The following is a 24,345-nucleotide window of genomic DNA, read 5'->3' as shown; positions in this document are numbered from 1 at the left end:
CCCTAACCCTAACCCTAACCCTAACCTAACCCTAACCCTAACCCTAACCCTTATCCTAATCCTAACCCTAACTCAATCGCATAGGATGTCGAGAATTGATCTTAAACCTAAGCCCGGGTCCCATCGGGCCTAAAATGTAAATCATTTTGTCCGGGATTGGGATATGCTATTCCCTCGCTGACTTTTTTTTTCTCTAATTATCCACCCGTTATTGTTCTTTGTTTCCTTTTCGTTTTAGAGGATCCATGCGATGGGTTACGCCTCCCTGTCACGTCTCCCTCTCATGCCTCCCTCTCACGCCAACAAGCGTGCTTTAACTCTGAATGCTACAAAACATATCTTATGATGATTCAAAAACATGAATGTCAGGTTAATTGGTCCAAATTGTCCTTAGGTGTGAATGAGCGAGCGGATTTTCTGTCCCTGTGTGCCCTGCGACTGGCTGGCAACCGGTTCGGGGTGTCCCCTGCCCACTGCCCGAAGATAGCTGGGATGGCTCCAGCACCCCCGCGACCCTACTGAGGATAAGCGGTGCAGATGTCATAATTACTGATATGACTCAACTGTGCCCGCTCCTTTGGCCCCAACTGCCTCGGACTCTGATTGGCTCCCGATTAATACTTGTACCCACTCCTTTCTGTCCCCTTTTGTATGTCGGTCTGCGGACCTCTGTGAATACTAGGCAAGCCTTTTTTGACCCTATCCCGTTTTTTCTCCCGTCTGTTTCCGGCTACAACCCGTTTTGATCCTGACCACGTCTGCTCTCCCGTCCCGGCTTATAACCCGTTTCCGACTCCGACCACGTTTTTGCTCTTTTGTCCCGGCTGTTTTTTCCGTCCTTGACACTGCCATAGCTCGCTATGGAAGATCCACTTCCGTGTTCGTATCACAGTCCGAGTACGAGAGCGACTTGCTTCCCGCGCCTCGCGAACACGTAACGCAATTGGGTCCTGTTTCCGTTCTGGTATTGACAGCAAATAACGGATGGACGGATGGATACATAGCTCTTCTGTGTTTTTCCCGATACAAAATTGTGACACTTTGCAGAAAAGAGGGGTAAATATGTGAAGAGGTGTGTGAATAATGCAAGGGTGAACATTAAATGTCAGAGCTAAAAATTCCCGCCATAGTCTTGCTGAGATCCACTGCATATTTTATGTACATTCTAATTAGCGGCTGTGTCTCAGGAGAAGAGCAGAGGAGAATTAGGCCTGGCAGTTATGACTTTCACTTATTCCTACAACAATTTAATGATCTTCATTTGAAAGTCAAATCTGGCTCCTATATACAGTTGAACATCCTCACCGAGTGCAAGGAACTTCGACACATCTCACTCGTCATAAAAGAGACACCAGTGGCGACCATGACATGAATCTATTCAATTCAACTTTCTAAAAATTTAAAGGAGAAGTCCTATAAGTGGAACATTGACTTGAGGGCCAAGGTTAAGAAAAAACACATTTTCTGTAAAAGTGAGTATTGAGTCAGTTGAATGTTGAATGATATCTTAAGAATATTACCGTAAATTCCGGACTATAGAGGGCACCTGATTATAAGCCGCACCCACCACATTTTAAGAGGATAACCGCTTTTGTATATAAGCCGCATGCGCCCACATTAAAACATGTAACACAATCAAACATTTAACCCAAACACGTCTTTGAGTCCCGCGATTGTAACTGAATCTAAAGTACACAGTCCAAAAACCACAGCTGGCAAAATGAACGGAAAATGATACCAGTACTCAAGGTTTGATGCAGACCTGCAGAGTCCGGGTTCATTGAAAATAATCCAAGGAAAAAAAAATGTATATTTCCAAAGGTAAGGGTGGGAAACATATATATCCACTATTGTCCGCTGCGTCCACAAACATGTCTCACCTTTACTCCACTTCCCGTCAGCCCCCGTTGTTTTTGCCCCTTCTTTTTGATCCGCCCGTGGAAAACATATCAGAATAAGTCTGTAAAATAAATACATTACAAAAATATACAGTTGCAAATACATATTATACATGGTTACACAAATTTATATCCACTATTGTCCGCCGTGTCCATAAACAGGTCTCACCTTTACCCCACTTCCCGTCACCCTGCGTTTGTTCCGCCCCTTTTTTTTTTCCTAGCCCGTGCAAAACATGTCTAAAATAAATACATTAAAAAAATATACAGTTGCAAATATATGTTATACATGGTTACACATGTTAACAAAGAAAGACGGTACACCGAGAGAGTTTTCAAAGCTTTAATAATAATATTATAACTTTCATCCCAAACCGTGCCTGTGAAGGGTAGCAAAACGCTACTACCAACACGCTAGAAACACAGTAAACGGCTCTGTTAAAAAAAAAAAAAAAACATACCGTACTTGTAGTGATCACGGTAAACCGTCCTTATCTTCCTCCTTATAACTGATATCATTAAAGTCGTCTTCCCCAGTATGGGAACGAGACTGTCATAAAGACGTCGTCCCACGCTCCCTTATTCAAAAACACGCTAGCAACACGCTCGCAAAGTAAAGTTTACGTGCAGTAGCCCTGTTTCCTTCTTTACCGGACTGCTCGATTGCATTTAGCTTGAAAGCTGTGTCATGTGCCTGTCTTTTTGCAATTTGCATGGTGAGGATATGTCTACGCTAATTTAATTCGTGCACAAGCTAAGAAGTTGCAGTCTTCCTCGGCGCATATATTCCACCGGTCTAAATCTTACCTTTTGTACTCGAGCGCCGCTTGCGGCCGTTAGAAAAGTGACATAAATTGGCCGCATCACTGAATAAGCCGCTTTTTTTTCTAATAACAATGACCTAAAAGAAAGCTTTCCCTTATACCTTCATCTCAAACACGTTTGTCTTTCATCTCCGAGCTATGTGGATTCTTACTTATTCGATTCGCAAACACCATAGTTCTAGACGCACTATTCCCAATCTCTTGAATCGCTCATATCCCATTTTTTCATCTCTGCATTCCGCCAGTAATGTTTTTTTGTATCTAAATTCAAACAAGTGAATATTTGGACATTGATCTTTTGAATGTACTACAGCCCCTTAAGTTATCATTTCCCTCTATTTATATATTTTTTTTCTATAACGGCAATGAAAAACCTTACAATCCTTGGACGATTACCTGTTCTTACCGTTGGAGTTTCAAAAATGTCTCATTTGACTTCAAGATACTTCCCGAGGTGCGATTCACAAAGGAGCTTTAATGTGTTTCCCTCCTGAAATGAATGACACCCTGAGTTTTCCATTTAACAAAGCAGGTTAACTTAAACCAGAGTAAAATATGTAATTTTTCTCAAGGAGCAGTCACTTGAGATGTCGACCGGTTACCATGGTAACCTGCTCCGTAGTATTTTTCTCTCGATAAACGTCAAGTACTTTTTTCACTGAAACAAGATTCTATTTGCTCATTTGCTCAGTCAGATGGTGAGATTTTACCTAGATTTTCCGACATTAATTGAAAGAAACTAATGTTTTTCTTAAAAATGCATTGATTTCCACCAAAATGAAATGAATACATTTGTGTTTTCGGGTGTTTACCGTTTGTTCTGTGGCTTTTCATCATGGAGTGTTTGAACAGTGAACAATAGATTGTTTAGTGAGCTTCCAGATAGATAGATAGATAGATAGATAGATAGATAGATAGATAGATAGATAGATAGATAGATAGATAGATAGATAGATAGATAGATAGATAGATAGATAGATAGATAGATAGATAGATAGACAACATTTCCAAATTTACATTTTAGTAAACAATTAATAAATGTGTGCTATCTTTTCTTTACTTCATCATATTGGATGAGAAGAGATCACATTCTGTGCAAAAACTAGGGGGTTTGCAGTTGCAAAAGTAAGAACCCCCCAATAAATCTACTCGTTTTTGTCTCTACTTCATGTGTGGGCACAGTTGTTGGCAGGCAAGATTTATTTTATGCATGTTTTTTTCTCTTTTTCTATGTTTCTTTCTTTTATTTTCGTTTTTTCTGTTTCTTTCATTCTGTGTCTTTCAGTTTTCTTGCTTGTTTCTTTCTTTACTTCTGCTTCTTTCTCGTTTTCTGTTTCTTACTCTCAGTTTTCTTCTTTCCGTCTCTTTCTTTAAGTTTCCCTTTAACTGTATCTTTCTTTTCTTCTTTCTTTTCTCTATTACTTTCTTTTTTTGTGGCATTGTCTCCTTTTCCTTCTGTCTCTTTCTTTGTCTGTCTTATCTTCTTTCCTTTTCTTTTTTTAATCTCCTTCCTTTTATTTTTTTCATTTTATCTTTCTCTACTTCTCTCCTTATCTGTTTCACTCTAATTCCTTCCTTCCTTCCTTCCTTCCTTCCTTCCTTCCTTCCTTTCTCCCTCCCTTCCTTCCTTCCTTCCTTCCGTCCTTCCTTCCTTCCTTCCTTCTTTCAGTCTATTTCCCACATTCCTTCATTCTATCTTGTTTTATTTCTTCCCTTCTCTCTTCTACTTCGTTCTCTCTCATTTCTCCTACCTCCCTTTCACCCTTCCTTCCTTCTTTCCAAGTCTCTCTTTCACTCGTTCCTTCCTTCTCTCTATTTTGCTCCATCTTTCCTTCCTTTTCTTTCTTCCTCTGCGACCTTCCTTGTCTCCTTCTGTCCAGCTTTCTCTCTTTAGCTCCGGACTTCCTTTATTTTCTTCTTTCGCTACAACCTCACTTCCTTTCCACTTCTTTATTACTCCCGTATGTCTCTTTTTCTACCTTCTGTCTCTCTCTTTCTTAACCATCCTTCTCACTCGTTCTCTATCTTCATTCTTTCCTTCTATCCTTCCTTCCTTCATCCTACTAGGATAGCGTATAGATTATTCATGTTATCTAAATAGCTGTACAAAAGCAATCTAGTTTCATTATATTTAACAGATTTTTCCAGTAAAATCTAACTGACTATCGTTGGGTTTGTTAATATTATTGTTAGAAAGTTTTTTTATTATTATTAAAAAAAAATATCAAAAATAATTGGCAATTTATCATGCCCAATTAGATGAAACAGGATCATTTTCTGTGACATTCAAGACAACGTCTGGCTGCACAATCGATGAAGAAACAGACTCTTAAAGGGACGGCTCCCTCTACTCAGATCTGTTGGTGTGAAATCCATTTCAACTCTGCCAGTGAGTGACCTTTCAACCAGAGTGGTTGTTTTTCGATGTGTATGTTTCGATCTGCCACTTAAAAGCTGGGGATATATTTTTAGCTGTGCAGCCACTAAATTGGCAGGCACTGTAATGACTAGTGCCAAATCAAAGCTGCACTGTTTCAGGATTCAAATGAGCTCGTTGAAGGCAGTTGCCTTTCAATCGTGATTGCATGCAATCGACAAACTCTGACCAGAAGAGGGTGGTAACGAGTTACATTTACTCCGTGAAAAAATGGGGGCTCAAAATTACTAATTAAGAAGTGACTTAAGTCAAAGTTACAGTGCATGAAGGTAAAAATACACGGGTTGCCCTGATATTGTGTCCTAAATGCGGTATTTTGAAGTCGAGTCGAAGTAGAACGAAGTTGAGTAAAGTTAGTAGAGAACCGGCTTCTTCGGCTCAGCTCACTAAAAGGAACCGGCTCTTTCGGGTCCTAAACGGCTCTTCAGGTTGTTTTTGCTTCTTTAATCCCAACAAGACCAAATAGTATGTAAAATTATGCACAAAATGACCTAAAGGAAGGGGGGAATGGAATAAAAAAGAAAAAAATACCAAAATGAAAAAGTAGTGAAAAGCTGAGAAAAAAATAAACAAAAGGAAGAGAAAAAAGGAAAAATTTAGAAAAAAAGCCAGAAAAAAAGAAAAAAAAGAAATGTAGGAAAAAAGTAAATAGAGAACAAAAAGAAACAAAAAAGTAGGAAAAAACATGGAGAAAAAAAAGAAAATTTTGTGTTGCATTCAAATAATTTCCAATTAAATCAAGTGAATCTTGTTGGCAACATTGTACTTCCACTAGAAAATGTGATTAAGTACGGTTCTGTATCTTGCAACCGACTAAATAAGCCCCCCAAAATGTTAATATTATGCGACAAAATATATCAGGAAATAAAAATAAATGGAGATCTTGTGAAAGAATTGTAAGAACAAACGACGTTTGTAGGCCGTACAACCTTTGCAATAGTACATGAGTCAATTCATTCAAAAGAGAAAAATCATTTTGCATTGCCGGAAACTCAGCAAAATGTAACGTGATGTCAAGTTTTGGACATGTTTGATAATTAATTATCTTGCCACACTTGGGATTATGGGTGCTCACTGTTGTTTCAAGCATTGGTCACTGACTTTGTGTGAACACTCAGACCCGTGGAAAATTAGAGGGAACATTGGTTGGGACTTCTGTGAGTGTCTATAAATCACTATACATTTTACTTATACCTTGAAGGATTTTACACATTTGACTATAAAGGATTTTATACGATTGAATACAAGTTATATTTATTGAGTTTAATGCAAGTTATTCACTGACTGGGCTGTAGTTCAATGACCGGGCACGCTGTTCCAAATGCAGAATGTATACTCTAAATAACAAATATTTTGCTTACCTTAAAGAACGTGGCGACCATAGGAAACGGGGACAATTTGCGATGTCTTCATCAGGTCATCACCTGGGTGGATGGGGAGGGACGCTCAGGGTTCCAAACCCTGAGATTCTTTTCTCGAAGTCTTTTCACCTCAAATCACGCTGGGGTCACCAGAATTGTTGGGAATTAAATATCAAAATGTATCTTTTACCAAATTGTTCGAATTAGTTATCTGACTCCATTAACCAAACACAACCAACATTCACCCAAGAATTTATGCGCGCTCGTTTTTTGACGGAAAAGATTAACAGGAAAGCCATCATTTCCATACGGGGGCTGATTCAATGTCATTAACAATCTAACTAAGTGCCGAATTAGTTAGTTGGAGTCTCTGGGAAGCCCTCTTCTGAAAGTCCTTTAGCTCTCTTCTTATTGGCCAACTTCTCCCCGCACAATGGCGCGCCGACTCCTCCTATGGGCGCGCCAATGAAGCCCCCTGGGCTTCACCATTTCGGAGAAGAGCGCCGCGATGTCTGGAACACTCAAAACAACACCGAGCGTTTCTACGTCATCAGGGCCTTGTTCTCAAAACAACGCCTGCCGTCCTCCGTCTGGATGTGCTGATTATCTTATCAGCAGTACGTCCCGTTCTGTAAACAACATTTTCCACCACTCATGCCTGACCTGAACTTTCACTGCTCATTGAATAAAGGCACAGTCAGTAAATAACTACAGCATTAAACTCAATAAATGTAACTTGTATTTAATCATATAAAATCCTTTATAGTCAAATGTATAAAATCCTTCACGTTCCAGTACAATTCGCTTTAAATCCCAAGCCAAGACGTACCCAAAGGAAGTTGAATGCTGTTCTTGAACCATTTGGAGAATATGGACGAGTTTGGTCTCATTTGAAAGGTTACACTCTGAAGTTTGGTCCTAAATTGAAATAATTACTGCAAGTGGTAATATCATTGAGTAATCTGAGTTATAAGACACATAAATATAAGGCTTTTATTCTTCCCTGTATTGTTTTGCAATTAAATGCCTGAAGATGAGTGTACCATGGTCGTCTTAGCTGAACAACAAGTGGGACATTTGCTACAGACATTTAATAACTTTTCAAATTTGATTGAAAGATGAAAAACTAAACATTGCATTTTACACATTTTTCTTTGGGCAGGTTTAGGCATTTCCAAAAGTTGTCTTTTGGAGACGACCACTTTGTATTTTACTTCGGCCAATGTTTAGATATTGTGAAAGAGTTGTAAATGTTTGACTTATCTTTCTTGGAATCAAACACTTGCAAGTAATAATGGAGCAAATGACGAATCCCCCCAAAAATAAGATTCTTATTGATAATTAATTGTATTCACGTTAGTGTGCACGTTCAAACTATGTTGTGGTCACAAATGGGGTATTTTATTGGTGCTGAATAATTGATTTGGTTTGTTGCCACAATATGACTTTACCCAACGTTGGGCTCCGTAATTTGGTACTCTTGCAAACAAATTCCTTTTGGTCTTCAAACAAAACATAATTTGTGTCGACATTACATTAAACAATAATATCCGATTAACACGTAAAACCTTTTAACTTACATCACGTGACTTTCTTAATTGTGTTTGTCAAAGCAGAGGATCTGCCGGTCTAGCAAAGTGCAAATTCAAATAAAAACACCTTGACTCGGTTTTTTTTTCCGTGCCTGTGTATGCAGCGTTTCACCGGGAATTAATTCACTAATTTGTTTGCAAGGTAAACAGGGAATACTTAAAATCTCATTTCCTTTCAAGCACCCTCTCTGCTGCTTTGCATATCCTGTCTGATATGTTCATTTGTCTCTAAAGACTTCATTCCGTCCAGTAATATTTTTGAGTCATTAACGGAGGCAGCAAACAGCAAGTCCCGACTCTCCGAAGGCCGAGAGTCACCAATTAGAACAGAATGTTATGTTTTTTTGGGGGGTTATGATGAATGAATGATTGACAACTTTATTCGAACATCAAAATAAAAAAAAAAGAAAAACAAAAACAATAGCTCAACAACAAATAGTCACATACCGTACATTCCGGACTATAGAGTGAACCTGATTATAAGCCGCACCCACCACATTTTAAGAGGATAACCGCTTTTGTACTTACACAAGCCGCACCTGCATATAAGCCGCATGTGCCCACATTAAAACATGTAACACAATCACGAAACTAACCCAAACCCGACTATGAGACCCGCAATCGTAACTGAATATGAAGTACACCTTCCAAAAACAACAGCCGGCAAATTCAATGTAAAATGATACCGGTACTTAAGATATGACGCAGACCTGCAGAGTCCAGGTCCCGTTGAAAATAATCCAAGGAAAAAAAAGTATATTTACAAAGGTAAGAGTGGGAAAAATATATATTCACTATTGTCCGCTGCGTCCACAAACACGTCTCACCTTTACTCCACTTCCCATCAGCCCCCGTTGTATTCGCCCCTTCTTTTTGATTCGCCCGTGGAAAACATATCAGAATAAGTCTCTAATATAAATACATTACAAAAATATACAGTTGCAAATACATTTTATATATGGTTACACATATTTGAGACTGGGAGGTTCGGGTTCGCGCCCCGGCCGAGTCATTCCTAAGACTTAAAAAGTGGTCGGCGGAGCCCTCTGTTGGCTGCGGCTGCATCGGCTCGCTACAACGGGTCAGGTGCAATCGACATTTCGTTCTGTGTACATTGTTACACAGAATGACAATACAAGGAAATTATTATTATTATTATTATTATTTACTAAGAAAGACGGTACACCGAGAGAGTTTTCAAAGCTTTAATAATAATATTATAACTTTCATCCCAAACCGTGTCTGTGAAGGGTAGCAAAACGCTACTAGGAACACGCGCAACACAAGGACACGGGTTTGTCAAAAAAAAATAAAAAAAATATGGTATTTGTAAAAACCATGGTAAATCGTGCTCATCTTCCTCCTTATAACTGACGTCATTAAAGTCGACTTCCCCAGTATGGGAAAGAGACGTCGTCCTACACACCATTATTCAAAAACATGCTTGCAGCACACTCGCATATATTCCACCGGTCTAAATCTTACCTTTTGTACTTGAGTGCCGCTGGCGGCTGTTAAAAAAGTTACATAATTGATGCAGACCTGTAGAGTCCGGGTCCCGTTGAAAGTAATCCAAGGAATAAAGTGTATATTTCCAAAGGTAAGGGTGGGAAAAATATATCAGATGAACACATTTTCTCACGCAACTCCTTTTTCTTTAACCAACTTTTTACCCCCTCTTCTTTCCTTGTCTGTCCCTCACCTTTAGCGGTCCCCACTTAAACTCGGCACCCCGCGTTTGTTCCGCCCCTCATTTTTCGTTCACCTGTGCAAAACATATCAGAATAAGTGTCTAAAATAAATACAAATAAATACATTACAAAAATATACAGTTGCAAATACATATTATACATGGGTTACACATATTTACAAAGAAAGAGGGTACACCGAGAGAGTTTTCAAAGCTTTGATAATAATGATATAGCTTTGACAAGGCAGTTAACGGTAGCAACACTCGAGCGCCGCTAGCAGCCGTAAATTGGCCGCATCACTGAATAAGCCGCAGGGTTGAAAGTTAGGGAAAAAAGTATAGGCTTATAGTCCGGAATTTACGGTTGTTTTGCTGTTATTCAAAACAAAATAGACAATTTGAATGTGTACTATTTTTTCCAGGCCAGTGGGAGGTGACTGCCAGAAGAAATGCCGGTCCCAGGTGCCCTAGTACATCACCACGGGGACCATGGCGACTCAGTGGCCAATGAGAAAAGAGGAGCCCTCCAGCGGATCTGCCTCTCCTGCTAGATGGTCGCCATCCTCCTTGATGCCTCTATGGTGGACGGGGCTCTTCTTGTGGCTTCTGTGGCCCGTTAAAGCCGAGCAAGTGGCCATCGGGGGGCAGGCTTCATCGGTTTCCTCCCCTGCTGGTTCGTCGGCGTGGGGCTTCAACACGAGGCAGAGCGCCGGGCAGTTGGACTGGCTGCTGTCTGAAAAGGGACCTTTCCACCGCTGTCCTGAGTACACCGAGTTCAGGGAGAGGTTCCAGCAGGGGTTTTCTACCAGATACAAGATTTACAGGTAAGTTTGGTCCAAGGAAGAATATGTGATTTGTGTGGAGAAAATCACTTTAATGTAAATTCCGGACGACAAGTAACACTGCGGATTTAAATCTGGTGCAGCTTTTTGTTTTTGATTGTGAGGTTGATGGTCACAAGGGTGTCTTCACCCTGTCCTGCAGATCTCCCGAGCTGTGGTGCTCATCTGGGCCCTGGCGGGGGCTATGCTGTCTCGTGGCGGGTCAGCTCAGCTGGTGCCTACCAGCCAGTGCGGGCAATGGTTTTTAGTAAAACACATCATCTTGATTTCTGCCAAATGCTCTGAATGTCAAAGAGAAGAGAATCAATAAATCTCAGGTAAACGGCAGTAGCTATGACTCCCTTCGTTAGCCAAACGGCTTCTCAACTTATTAGTCACGCGCATGAATGGATATCGAGATTGGTCCTGATGTGGTAAAACCGCGGTTTTACCTGAATTAGCGGGGAAATGGCTACGAAAAGAAATACATTTTGACGCAGTTAAGACACTCCTTTGCTGTCAACCTTTATTAACAAGTACAGCAGTCAATATTAATGTAATTGGTATTAACACATACTCACAAGTGCCACAAAAAAAAAAAAACACCATGCTTAAATGCTTGGAATTTTTTAACAAGTAGTGTCAACTGATTAGATATTTCATTATGGCAGCAGCTGATTATTAGATATATGTTTCCTATAATGATCTCATCGTTTTTGGCCCGATATGATAATGGCTGAATGATTAGTAAAGTAATATGTTATACGCTGGTTTATTCCACTTATACTCAAATTTTTTGTCCTAAGGTTGACCTCAGCCTTGAGTTCAACTTTTTAGAAGGATGTCATAAAACGCCTGTGCTTTGGAATGTTTTCTTTGGTTTCAGTCTGTGCAGATAACAAAAAATTATCACCTCGCCTGGGGGGTTAGAATGTGTGTGTCGTGCCCCATTCTGTCCGGAGGGTGATGACTTATAACCCTTCTCCCAAGCATCAAAGGATGTTTGGGAAACTTGCATCAACACAGCGCGGACCAATAAGCCAGAGGCTTGATCATGGGGCATGAACATTTCATCGCCATGGGTGATAAGAGGAGGAGACCCCGGAACCTCGTCATTTTCTGCACACGATTGTATTTGGCACAGGCAGAATTACCTGATTTGTTCAACTCTTTAATTCGGCTAAGCAAATTGATATATGGACTATATTCGGCGCCCGGCTCAATAATTTTCGTGACTTTAGAACATGCTCCAACTGTATGGGATTAGACAAGACACGGGAAGTGTCTTCGGAGTCAGATCTCAGTATAAAAAATGTTAAAACCCTACATTAGCAAAGAGCTCACTATTTGGAGCTGTTTCAAGTAAGATCTCACTGATGATAATACAAAATCTAACACACAGCAATGTCCGGATATTTTTCGATATCCCCCAAAAATGTTCGGATCTACAATTTTTTCGTAAGTCGTATGGTCGTAAGTAGGGGAGCACCTGTACTTATCATATTTTATATCGTAGTTTTCCCTTTCAAGTCTTTATTCGGTGTTCATCCTGGAGTGCTACGTCTAATCTCGATGTAAATAGTCAATAACAGTGAAAATAATTCTAAATGGGTTGCCACCATTAGCTTCATAGCTGTTTTTATGGTACAAAATGAGATGACTTGCAATACTTTGACGCCTGACGTCATGATCAATGTTCCCTCTAAGCTGCGCTCGTGCGCAATCGCTCACTGCCCGCAGATTCTCAGGACACAAGAAAATCTAGCCAGCGCACAAAAAACAGGGCTCGAAATTGCTAATTAAGAAGCGAATTAGGTCAAAGTTACAGTGCATGAAGGTAAAAATGCACGGGTTCCCCTGACGCTGTTTTCTAAATGCTGTATTTTGAAGTCAATCTCGAAGTCGAACAAAGTTGAGTAAAGTCGGTTGAGTTTTTCGAGAACCGGCTTCTTTGGCTCGGCTCACTAAAAATAAATGGCTCTTTCGGGTCTCAATCGGCTCTTCAGGTTGTTTTTGCTTCTTTAATCCCTACACGACCAAATATTATGTCAAATTGTGCAAAAATGCCTTAAAGGAAGGGGGGGAAATAGAACAAAAATGAAAAAAAATACCAAAATGAAAAAGTAGAGAAAAGCTGAGAAAAAATAAACAAAAGGAAGAGAAAAAAGAAGGAAAAATTCAGAAAAAGCCAGAAAAAAAGAAAAGAAAGAAACAAAGTAAAAAAGTAAATAGAAAACAAAAATTAACAGCTAGGAAAAAAAAACACAATGAGATTTTTTTAAAGGAATTAAAAAAACAGGGAAAAAGAAGAGAAAGTTTGTGTTGCATCTAAAAAATTTCCAATTATACCAAGTCAATCTTGTTGCCAACATTGTACTTCCACTAAAAAAAATGTGTATAAATACAGTTGTGTATGGTGCAACCGACGAAATAAACCCCCAAAAATGTTAGTATTATGCGACAAAAGATACCAGGAAAAAAAAAAATGAAAATCTTATGAAATAATTGACGTTTGTAGGCAATCGTACATGAGTCAATTCATTCAAAAGTGAAAAATAATTTTGCATTGCCGGAAACTCCGCAAAATGTAACGTGATGTCAAGTTTTGGACATGTTTGATAAAGTCTCAGTTGCCACACTTGGGATTGCCGTCGCTCACTGTTGTTTCAAGCGTTGCTCACTGACTTGGAAAATTACAGGGAACATTGGTCATGATACAGAAGTTTGGGCCATTATTTGTTCCAGGCCAAAGGGAATGTCTGTGAAATCATGTTTTATTTCCATCCCCATCGCTTTTTTGTGCAGCTTCACTCTACCTCAGGCAGTTGGAGTGTGTTTTTGCCTCGTGACAAATTGTGTAATTGCCGTGACCTCAAATTTTAATCATCCTCCTTTCGTCAGCCCTCCTTCCAGACAGCGCTTCTGCGAACGTAGAGATTTCGGTCTTCAAGGAGACGCATAAATTGCATGCAATTTATCGGAAAAGCACCTTGACCTTAGACTCATTTTTTTAAGTTTGTTGAATGGCTTCCGGGATGTCGTGTTTGTTTATCCGACAGCAGTGCGTTGGCTTTGGTACGAGTTTGATGTGTTTCCACTGGCTTTTTTTTTTTGAATTACCCAAAAAATATATGAAGAGACGATTTTTTTTTTTAGTTTTAGATACAATTCCGGACTATAAGCCGTTACTTTTTCCCCAAACTTTCAACCCTGCGGCGTATTCAGTGCCAATTTATGTAATTTTTCTGAATTGACTCATGTACTATTGCAAAGGTTGTACGGCCTACAAAACGTCGTTTGTTCTTAAAATTCTTTCACAAGATATCCATTTCTTTTTGTTTCCTGATATATTTTGTCGCATAAAATTAACATTTTTGGGGGCTTATTTAGTCGGTTGTAAGATACAGAACTGTACTTAATCACATTTTTTAATAGAAGTACAATGTTGGCAACAAGATTCACTTGATATAATTAGAAATTATTGGAACGCAACACAAACTTTTTCTTCTTTTTTCCGTGTTTTTTTTCTACTTTTTTTTTAAATTCCTTTAAAAAAATCTCATTCTGTTTATTTTTTCCGAGCTGTTACTTTTTTCTTTTTGTTTTCTATTTCCTTTTTTTCCTACATTTCTTTCTTTTATTTTTTTCTGTCTTTTTTCTAAATTTGTCCTTCTTTTTTTCTCTTCCTTTTGTTTCTTTTTTTCACAGCTTTTCACAACTTTTTCATTTTGGTATTTTTTTTTAATCTTTTTTGTTCTATCCCCCCTTCCCTTAAGTCATTTTGTGCATAATTTTACATAATACTTGGTCATGTTGGGATTAAAGAAGCAAAAACAACATGAAGAGCTGGTTAGGACCCGAAAGAGCCGGTTCCTTTTAGTGAGCCGTGCCGAAGAAGCCGGTTCTTAACAAACTCTACAGACTTTGCTTTACAACTTCGTTCGACATTGACTTCAAAATACCGCATTTAGGACAGAACGTCAGGGGAACCTGTGTATTTTTTACCTTCATGCATTGTAACTTTGATTTAAGTCGCTTCTTAATTAGTAATTTTGAGCCTTCATTTTTGTGCGCTGGCTAGATTTCTTGTGCGCTGAGAATGTGCGAGCAGTGCGCAATTGCGCGCAGCTTAGAAGGAACACTGCTTATACTCATACTATATTATACTTTGTAGAATCAAGTTGTCGATGTATACTATTCATCTATAGCCGCATATAATTTAGACGCATAAACAAACATGTATTTGGAGGGATGTCTGTGAATTTCAGATATCTGAGTATATTATCGAATAGGAACTAAGCCTCCCTGAGTCTGTTATTTCTATTATGCAGAGAAGCAATCTCCATTCTTTATCGGGCTTATTACTCACGGTTGGCTTGTTGAAACGAGTCCATGATGATCCTCGCTATTGCGACCGTGTAGGGAAAAAGAATCGCTCCAGATGACTCTCCAGGGGGCTTTATAGTGCACCCTGCATGGGGTTATTTCCAAACCGTTTCAGCAAAGATTCCCACACCCGAGATTGTGGTGAATAGCTGAGTGGCTAACTTGGCTGCTTTCCATAAAAGAAACATATAATTCGTTTGGTTGGTTGGAGCTGGAATGAATGGATCCATTTTAGGCCCCACTTGTGTAGGAGTCATGGTGTTTACTACTTTATTTCGGAATCGTGTCGAGTTGAGTGGGAGTGGGTGGATTGATCCAAATATCGATATATTCGATGCTAAGTACTTCACGCCTTCCACCAATTTAGTCAAAGTGCCGCTTCTACATACCTGTCAACCAGTGTTCCCTCTAAGCTTGCGCACTGCTCGCACATTCTCAGCACACAAGTAAATCTAGCCAGCGCACAAAAATCAGGGCTCAAAATGACTAAATAAGAAGCGACTTAAGTCAAAGTGACAGTGCATGAAGATAAAAATACACGGGTTCCCCCGACGTTGTGTCCTAAATGCCGTATTTTGAAGTCGAGTCGAAGTAGAACGAAGTTGAGTAAAGTTAGTAAAGTTTGTGGGGAACCGAATTCTTCGGCTCGGCTCACTAAAAGGAACCGGCTCTTTCGGGTCCTAAACGGCTCTTCGGATTGTTTTTGCTTCTTTAATCCCAACATCACCAAATATTATGTAAAATGATGCACAGAATAACTTAAAGGAAGGGGGGAATTGAACAAAAAAGAAAACAAATACCAAAAATGAAAAAGTAGTGAAAAGCTGAGAAAAAAAGAAACAAAAGGAAGAGAAAAAAAGAAGGAAACATTTAGAAAAAAAGCTAGAAAAAAAAAGAAAAGAAAGAAATGTAGGAAATAGAGAACAAAAAGAAAAAAAAACGTAACAGCTCGGAAAAAATGAACACAATGAGATTTTTTTTTTAAATGAATTAAAAAAAAAGGAGAAAAAGACACGGAAAAAAGAAGAAAAAGTTTGTGTTGCATTCAAATAATTTCCAATTATATAAAAGTAATCCTGTTGCCAACATTGTACTTCCACTAAAAATTGTGATTAAGTACAGTTCTGTATCTAACAACCGACTAAATAAGCCCCCAAAAATGTTAATATGATGCGACAAAATATATCAGGAAATAAAAAGAAATGGATAACTTGTGAAAGAATTGTAAGAACAAACGACGTTTGTAGGCCGTACAACCTTTGCAATAGTACATGAGTCAATTCATTTAAAAGAGAAAAATAATTCTGCATTGCCGGAAACTCAGCAAAATGTAACTTGATGTCAAGTTTTGGACACGTTTTATCATTAATTATCTTGCCACACTTGGGATTATGGTTGCTCACTGTTGTTTCAAGCGTTGCTCACCGACTTTGTGTGAACGCTCAGACCCGTAAGGAAAATTACAGGGAACATTGGTTAAGTGATTCCTGGCTTTAACTGGTTACATCATCTGGTTCAACAAAAATACCCTCACACATTAAATTGTGGCACACACATACATGCACAATTTCATTCCAAAAGAAAAATGGCACAAAGTCAAGTGTACACTTGAGAGGAGATTCAACATTTCTCTTTTGAAGAGCTCTTCCATTTTGCACCTTCTCCTCTTTTACATAATGAATTTCCCTTTAAGAGTCCTTCGTTATTTAGTGGGGGAAATTAAAACGTGTCTATTGCACTGATTTTAAATGTTAAAGTGGATACGCAGTCAATATAAACAGACATTTTGTGTTTTTTTTTTATGCTTTAAGGCACACACTAGAGTACAGGTGTGAAACAGGCGGCCCGTGGGCCAGATCAGGCCCGCTAAGGGATTGAATCGGGCTCACGATACAACACTCGGAGAAGTGCAAGAGAAAAACAAGCGGCAGGTTGAAATGTGTCAACATGATGGTGCCAAAGCCAGGTGCCTCTCACAAAGACACTGTACTTATATATTTCTGTTTCTCTCTGTCCGTCTCTCTCCCTCTATCTCTCTCTCTCTCGATCTCTCTCTCGATCTCTCTCTCTCTCTCTTCCACCCCTTTTCTCCCACTCTGTCTCTTTCTCTCTCTGTGTCTTTTTAACTTCTTTTGCTCTAACTTCCTTTTTTCCTTTTCTCTCTTTTCTCTTTATCTTTTCCTACCCTTCGCGCTTTCTTTTCTTTTTTCTCTCCTTCTGTCTTTCTATTTCCCTTTGGATTTCTTTCTTCCTCTCCCTTTTCCCCCCTCTCTCACGACTTCTCTTTTTATCTCTTTTGTTTCTCACGCTCTCTCCCTCTCTCTTTTTCTTACTTTGTCCCGCCCTCTCTCTTTTTCCCTCCCTCTTTCTCTTATTTCTTTATCTTTTTATTTCTCTTTAATCTACTATTCTGGCCCCCGATAGAATGTTTGTTCTATCGTGTGGCCCCCGTGTTAAAATGAGTTTGACACCCCTGCACTAGAGGTAATATCTTGGGCCTGGACCCCGGATGACTACTTTTTACGTCTACTTGAGTGATTGTCAGGACCAGAACAGAAACAGGACCCACTTGCGTGACATTTACCAGAAATTTTATCGAAGGGAAAAGGAAGGTGTTTGCTGGTCGCGGGAAAGAAGTCACTCTCGAACTCGGATTGTGATCCGAACACGGGAGTGGATCTTCCGTAGCGAGCGATGGCGGTGTCAGGGAGGGAAAAACAGGTCGGTAGCCGGGACTGGGAGAGCAAGGTATAGCCGGGGTCGGAAACGAGTCATAAGCCAGAACGGGACAGTAGACGTAGGCGGGGGAAAAAAAGAGGTCGTAAGCCGGGACGGGAGAACAGACGTGGTCGGGATCAAAATGGGTCGTAGCCTGAGACAGACGGGAGCAAAAAGGGACAGGCGGGAGTCAGGGTCGACAAAAATGGCTTGCCTTGTCTAAACAGAGGTTCACAGACGGACTGACAACAGGGGAATGACAGAACTGGGTTTAAACAGGGACAGGGAGCCAATCAGAACCCGCGGCAGTTGGCGCCAAAAGAGCAGGCACAGCTGAGTCACATCAGTGATCATGACAGGGGAAAAACTGCATTCACTGATCGGATAAAATAAACCATTTAATGCACTAAATGCCAAACATGAGACTTTTTTCCCCATTTTTTTATGAATAAACGTGTTGTGTTGAAAAAATATATGGATTATAACCAGGGTTGGGTAGGGTTACTTTAACTGAATTACTTTCAATTAATTTTGGATTACTCCAATACCAAATATGCTAATAAAAGACAAAAGAAACTAAATATGAATAAAATGATGACTCACAACACACGGCAAGCTTTCTCTCCTGGCTTTGATCTATTTGATCTCTGGCAAAACGAACATAAAATGCTACAGAAACAAAATGAAAATGAATCCAAACAGCTTGCCAACATCATTTTTGCAGTTCCATGTATTCCGTTTTTCCCCAAGCCTGCACAAAATTGAGTCATTTTATTGATATTTAGTTTATTTTGTCTTTTATTAGCATATTTGGTATTGGAGTAATCCAAAAGTAATTGAAAGTAATCCAGTTAAAGTAACCCTACCCAACCCTGAGCATAATACTGAAAAACAAAGTTAAATATTTGGAGTTTACTGATCCGGACCGCCTCAGACCAGAACGTATAGATCCGGCCCCAGAGACAAACTGAGTTTGACAACCCTGGACTAGAGTTTGAATATGTGCATTTTTAAATTAAAAATGCATGTTCTCCTGAATGTTGATTTTGTGAAAAAAAAAATGAAATATGCACATATTTTGTCCTTATTAAAAAGTTCAGTTTAGTAATAAATTAAGTTAGAAAGTACGATGGTCCAAGTGACTGGACCGATTAGTGCAAGTGAATATCTGGCTTCAGGTAGCACTTTTCAAACTTTATGTTCCAGGGTTGGGTAGGGTTACTTTAACTTGATTAGTTTCAATTACTTTTGGATTACTCCAACACCAAATATGCTAATAATAATAATAATAATAATAATAATAATTTCCTTGTATTGTCATTCTGTGTAACAATGTACACAGAACGAAATGTCGATTGCACCTGACCCGTTGTAGCGAGCCGATGCAGCCGCAGCCAACAGAGGGCGCCGCCGACCACTTTTTAAGTCTTAGGAATGACTCGGCCGGGGCGCGAACCACCGACCTCCCAGTCTCAAAGCGGGCGCCTTACCAAAGACAAAATAAACTAAATATGGATAAAATGACTAAATTTTGTGCAGTTTGGGGAGTAACGGAATACATGGAACGGCAAAAATGATATGGATTGGATTTATTTTCATTTTGTTTCTGTCGCATTTTATGTTAGTTTTGCCGGAGATCAAAGAGATCAAAGCCAGGAGAGAAAGCTTACCACGTGTTGTGAGTCGTCATTTTATTCATATTTAGTTTCTTTTGTCTTTTATTAGCATATTTGGTATTGGAGTAATCCAAAAGTCATTGAAAGTAATCCAGTTAAAGTAACCCTACCCAACACTGGATGTAACTACAGTAAATGCATCAGATATTGTCTTAATCCCATTACTTCTACATTCAAAAATATGTTGTTTATCTTCCTCCTTCCATTTTTTGGGCGAGGGTGAGGGAATACATTATCTAGGAATGAGTAACATACTACCTGATCTTAAGTCAATACTCCGAGCTAAGTTCGCAACTTTTATTTTTTCTTATTTTTAATTCAATTTCACTCCCTCCAAAACGCTAACTGCCGTGTCTAACTCTAAACGTGTGCTGCGTTTCACTCTTCTTTACTCTTCCTCGTCTTTGCTTCTACTATTTTACCTGCAACTATGTTGATTTTGTTGGCTTGCAGCACACAACATAAACACATGTAGTTGATTAATTCTATCCCGCAAGTGTTCCTAGCTGGTTGTAAATTCCAAGTAGGCATGACGAGGCAGATGGGCAGTTGTTTTTTGTTTTTGTTTTAGCCTGGCCACATTTCTTTCATTGAAAAACCCTCACAGAACACCACCAAGGTGTGCCGTTGCATTTCTGGTAAGAGTAAATTTAAATGAAAAATAGCTTCCGCTAGACCAGACAGGCACACTAATTAGATGATTCCCCACGGCACAGTACAACAATTAATTGTTGTGCCAGCACGGTGGTTAAAAAACAATGGTCCAGGATCAATGAGATAGAGGCTACCGCGGCGAACTGGTTTGACTCGATTGATTTGCCGTTTCGTGATAGTAGGTGTGTACCAGATGGTACCCATAATTGACAAATTTGCGTTTTTCCGTACAAATTTTCTTGTATTTCGTACACGTCTTAAAATGCATAATAAACATACTTTGTACGGCAAAAACGTAGAGGTTGACAAGTATGCCAAATGACAGTTTGTGTCATGATTACTGACGTGAGTCACCTGTGCCCACCTGGCTCCCCGTTCCTATTTAAACCCACTCCTTTCTGTCACTTGTTGTTAGTCCGTCTGCGAACCTCAGTTTACTCTAGGCAAGCTTTTCGACCCTGACTCACTCCTGTTTTGGCTCATGTCTGTTTCCCGGCTTCGACCCGTTTTTTGATCTTGACCACGTCTACTCTCCTCTCCTGGCTTTCGACTTGTTGCTGATCTCGTTCACGTTTTTTGCTCGTTAGCTCTCCTGTCCCGGGTACTGATCTTTTTTTTCCGCTCCGGACACCGCCATCGCTCACCACGGAAGTGCCACTTACGCGTTCAGAGCGTCCTGCTCCCCACGACGAGCGATTACCGGATCGTGTTTGCAATCCTTTCCCTTCTTCCCAATAAAACTGAGAGAAACGTATGCAAGCGGGTCCGGTTTCTGTTCTGGTCCTGACAGTTTGTCCATCTACTTGGCTAGCAAAATTCATTCCTGCACTGAAGGTGAGACACAATTAAGAGTAGTGAGTGTCAGGCAGTGTTGAAGGTGTTTAAACACATGGGTTGTTGTTTGTTTCTGCATTGTCCGCTGTTGTTATAAGTCTCAGACAGAACTGATTTGAATGCAAATGAGGGATCAGGCATCTGGCGAGTAAACACTTTGTTCTATCCAAAAAACAAGAGTCGAAAAAACAACTGGAAGAAATGAAGACACTCGTGGTTCACGGATCCTTTAACCACCATGGTTGTCGGGGTTCCAATGAGAATGCAACTCTGGACAGTTTTCTGCGCTGTTGACAAATCCTGGGCTGTTTTGGGTGGTATCAATATTGGAACCTGTCAATTCCTTAATGTTTTTCGTCCAGTTATTTTTTGGGTCTTCCTCTCCTCCTGCCCCCCTAGTCTGTTTCCTGAAAAATTATTTTGACCAGTCCTGATGTTCTTGTCACGTGGCCAAGTTTCCGTCTACGCGCCGTTGACAACAGTTCTTCGTAGGCTCCAATTTTCCCTGTGATGGGGTTGTGCATTGTTCCATTTGTCACGTGGGCTAAGTATATGTAGAGTACCGTATTTTCCGCACTATAAGGTGCACCGGGTTATAGGGCGCACCCCCAAAAAATAGTTTTTGGTCCTATATTTTCCATACATAAGGCGCACCGGATTATAAGGCGCTACAATGGGAACGTCGACAAAACAGTCAGATAGTTCAGTCCAACTTATTACCCCCTTAACATTCTGAAAGCTTGCAACGAAGCAAATACAAGTCTCAGACATGTACGGAAACAGTGTCTGTACGATGTCACCAATCACTCAATTGCGTAGTTCCAAATTTCATTTCTTAGTTTCCATTTTTTTTTTTGCTGGCAACTGTGTGGACAGCAAAGTAAGAATTTTATTGTGCAGGGAAACGGGGTTCTTTACTGTGCATATGACAATAAACACTGTGGATTGAATTTAGTTTAAAAATCAACTCATCACAGAAACATCAAGATCGTTCTAAAACATGATATCGGGAAAATATAAAGCCGCATAGCTCACCTAAGTTCTCTTGCAGCCATCACCTTCAATAATAATACGTAACCATGGTCTTCTTACAACCGTGAGTGTAGTAAATCCAGGAAAGTAAAATATTACCAAATACAGAATAGTAAAAAATGTTTTCTCTATGCCGTAGTGCAACCCAACGTGTGATTCACATTCATCTTTTTCGGCCAATTGATGGCTTTGTTTCGCCCCTTTAGCCTATGCCAGCCTGTATATGATAAAAAGGATCCGCCCCCTTTACCTCCGAATAACTTTAGCCAATAGTGACTGATTCAAATGATGATTGACACATTGGTTAGGAAATGAAACGCCGGTATATAAATCCCAGCATACACCACGGACTACTTCGCTTGCGGGGGAAAATCTAGTCGGCGGCTGCTTGCCTTAGTTGCAAGACTTTGCGACTTAGTATTGATCCATATAAAAGGCGCACTGTATTATAAGGCGCATGGTCAGCTTTTGAAAAAAATAAAGGCTTTTAGGTGCGCCTTATAGTGCGGAAAATACGGTTATTGCTTTATATCCTATTTATTTAATTCAAAATGTATTGTGTCGGTTAGCTTTTCGGCCAGCAGGTAGTGCTTACGGTTTTCCCACTAGAATTAATTTGACATAGCCTCATATCATATATGTTTTATGTTAGCTTTAAATTAGCCATTTTTCAGCTTTCTAATATGGATACTGATCAGTCCATTCAAAAAAGAGTAGAGACACACAAAACTCGTTTGATACAAACAAACTGCATGTATTTAAATACAACCAAATAATAAAATGGACACAAGCCCTGGTAGTCTTGGACAACATAAAAGGGGACATAAATTTGGCCTTATGTGAAAAAGCAATTGCCTTCTAAACCTAATAGCGTCAGTGTTGGCGAATATAAAATGTTTACGATAATTGGTAATGAGTCTTTCACAAAACTATGGAGTATGTTAGATAGATAGATAGATAGATAGATAGATAGATAGATAGATAGATAGAGAGAGAAAGAGAGAGAGAGAGAGAGAGAGAGAGAGAGAGAGAGAGAGAGAGAGAGAGAGAGAGAGAGAGAGAGCGTTAGGTGGGTCGGTGGGTGTATGGATAGATAGATAGATAGGTAGGTAGATAGATAGATAGATAGATAGATAGATAGATAGATAGATAGATAGATAGATAGATAGATAGATAGATAGATAGATAGATAGATAGATAGATAGATAGATAGATAGATAAATAGATAGATAGATAGATAGATACTTTATTCATCCCTTTATTCATACTTTATTCATGTTGGGGCCACCTTTGGAAAAAAAATGTTTCAAATCAGCCATATTGGAGGTTTTTATATTATGAACTGCCCCTTCAAGGTCACTTGACAACATCTCAATTGGATTTAAATCCAGACTTAGTCACTTCAGAACCTTTATTTTCCTTGCGTTGTCTCTATCTGACATTAAAATTGGTTTTATTTTCAGAAACCTTTGTGAATAATAAATATGCAAAAAACACAGAAAGCAGGAAAGGTGCAAATACTTTTTCAATGCACTGTATTCAGGCGTGAGTAATTGGAACATGAAAAGACTGTCACGGTTGCCCATTGCCTTCAGTTGGCCCCACCCATTTGGCGCCAGCTGCGGCTGGTTGCTTGAATGGCTTCCCTCCTATTTAAACTCAGTGCTCTCATTCACACCTGGTCAGTCCGTCAACGAACATCTGCACCCGCAAGACTCTGTCCGGTAGCCTGCTTGTGTATCCTGTCCAGTATTGATCCTGTCTGTCCCTTCCTGTCCGTTATCAATCCCGCCTGTCCGGTATCGGCTCGTGTATCTGGTATCGGTCCTCTCTGTCTCGTCCTGTCTGATGCCTTGCTCCTGTCTCCAGTATCTGGTATCGATCCCGTCTGTCTTGTCCTGTCTGATATATGAGTCCAGTGTCCAGTATCTGGTATTGATCCAGTCTGTCTCGTTCTGTTTGATATCTGACTCCAGTCTCCAGTATCCGGTATCGATCCTGTCTATCTCGTCTTGTTTGATATCGGACTCCAATGTCCAGTGTCTGGTAATGATCCCGTCTGTCTCATATCTTGCTACAATCTTCAGTATCCAGTATCGATCCCGCCTGTCTCATCATGTCTGATATCTTGCGCCAGTATCCAGTATCGATCCCCTCTGTCTCGTCCTGTCTAATATCTGACTCCAGTCTCCAGTATCTGGTATCAATCCCGTCTATCGCGTCCTGTCGGATATCTTGCTCCAGTCTCTAGTATCCGGTATCGAACCCGCCTGTCTCATCCTGTCTGATATCTTGCTCCAGTATCCAGTATCCATCCCGTCTAGCTCGTCCTGTCCGATATCTTGCTCCAGTCTTCAGTACCCAGTATTGATCCTGTCTTTCCCGTCCTGTCTAGTATCGATTCTGTCTGTCTGGCATTGAT

General features: G+C 39.9%; 1 protein-coding gene across 1 annotated transcript in view; it reads left to right on the top strand.

The window, feature by feature from the left end:
- The window catches only part of brinp2 (BMP/retinoic acid inducible neural specific 2), a 288,092-nt gene that overhangs the window by 115,870 nt on the left and 147,877 nt on the right, over positions 1–24,345 (top strand). The window contains exon 2 of the mRNA XM_088349920.1: positions 10,225–10,626. Coding sequence (XP_088206046.1) covers positions 10,292–10,626 — 335 coding nt within the window. The 5' untranslated portion in view covers positions 10,225–10,291. The remainder of the gene's footprint in view (positions 1–10,224; positions 10,627–24,345) is intronic.

The sequence above is a fragment of the Urocampus carinirostris genome, chromosome 1 (assembly GCF_059441175.1).
Source record: "Urocampus carinirostris isolate Australia breed hairy pipefish chromosome 1, RoL_Ucar_1.0, whole genome shotgun sequence".
Classification (NCBI taxonomy): Eukaryota; Metazoa; Chordata; class Actinopteri; order Syngnathiformes; family Syngnathidae; genus Urocampus; species Urocampus carinirostris.
The sequence above is the reverse complement of the archived record's forward strand: the minus strand, read 5'-3'. Positions and strand labels throughout refer to the sequence as shown.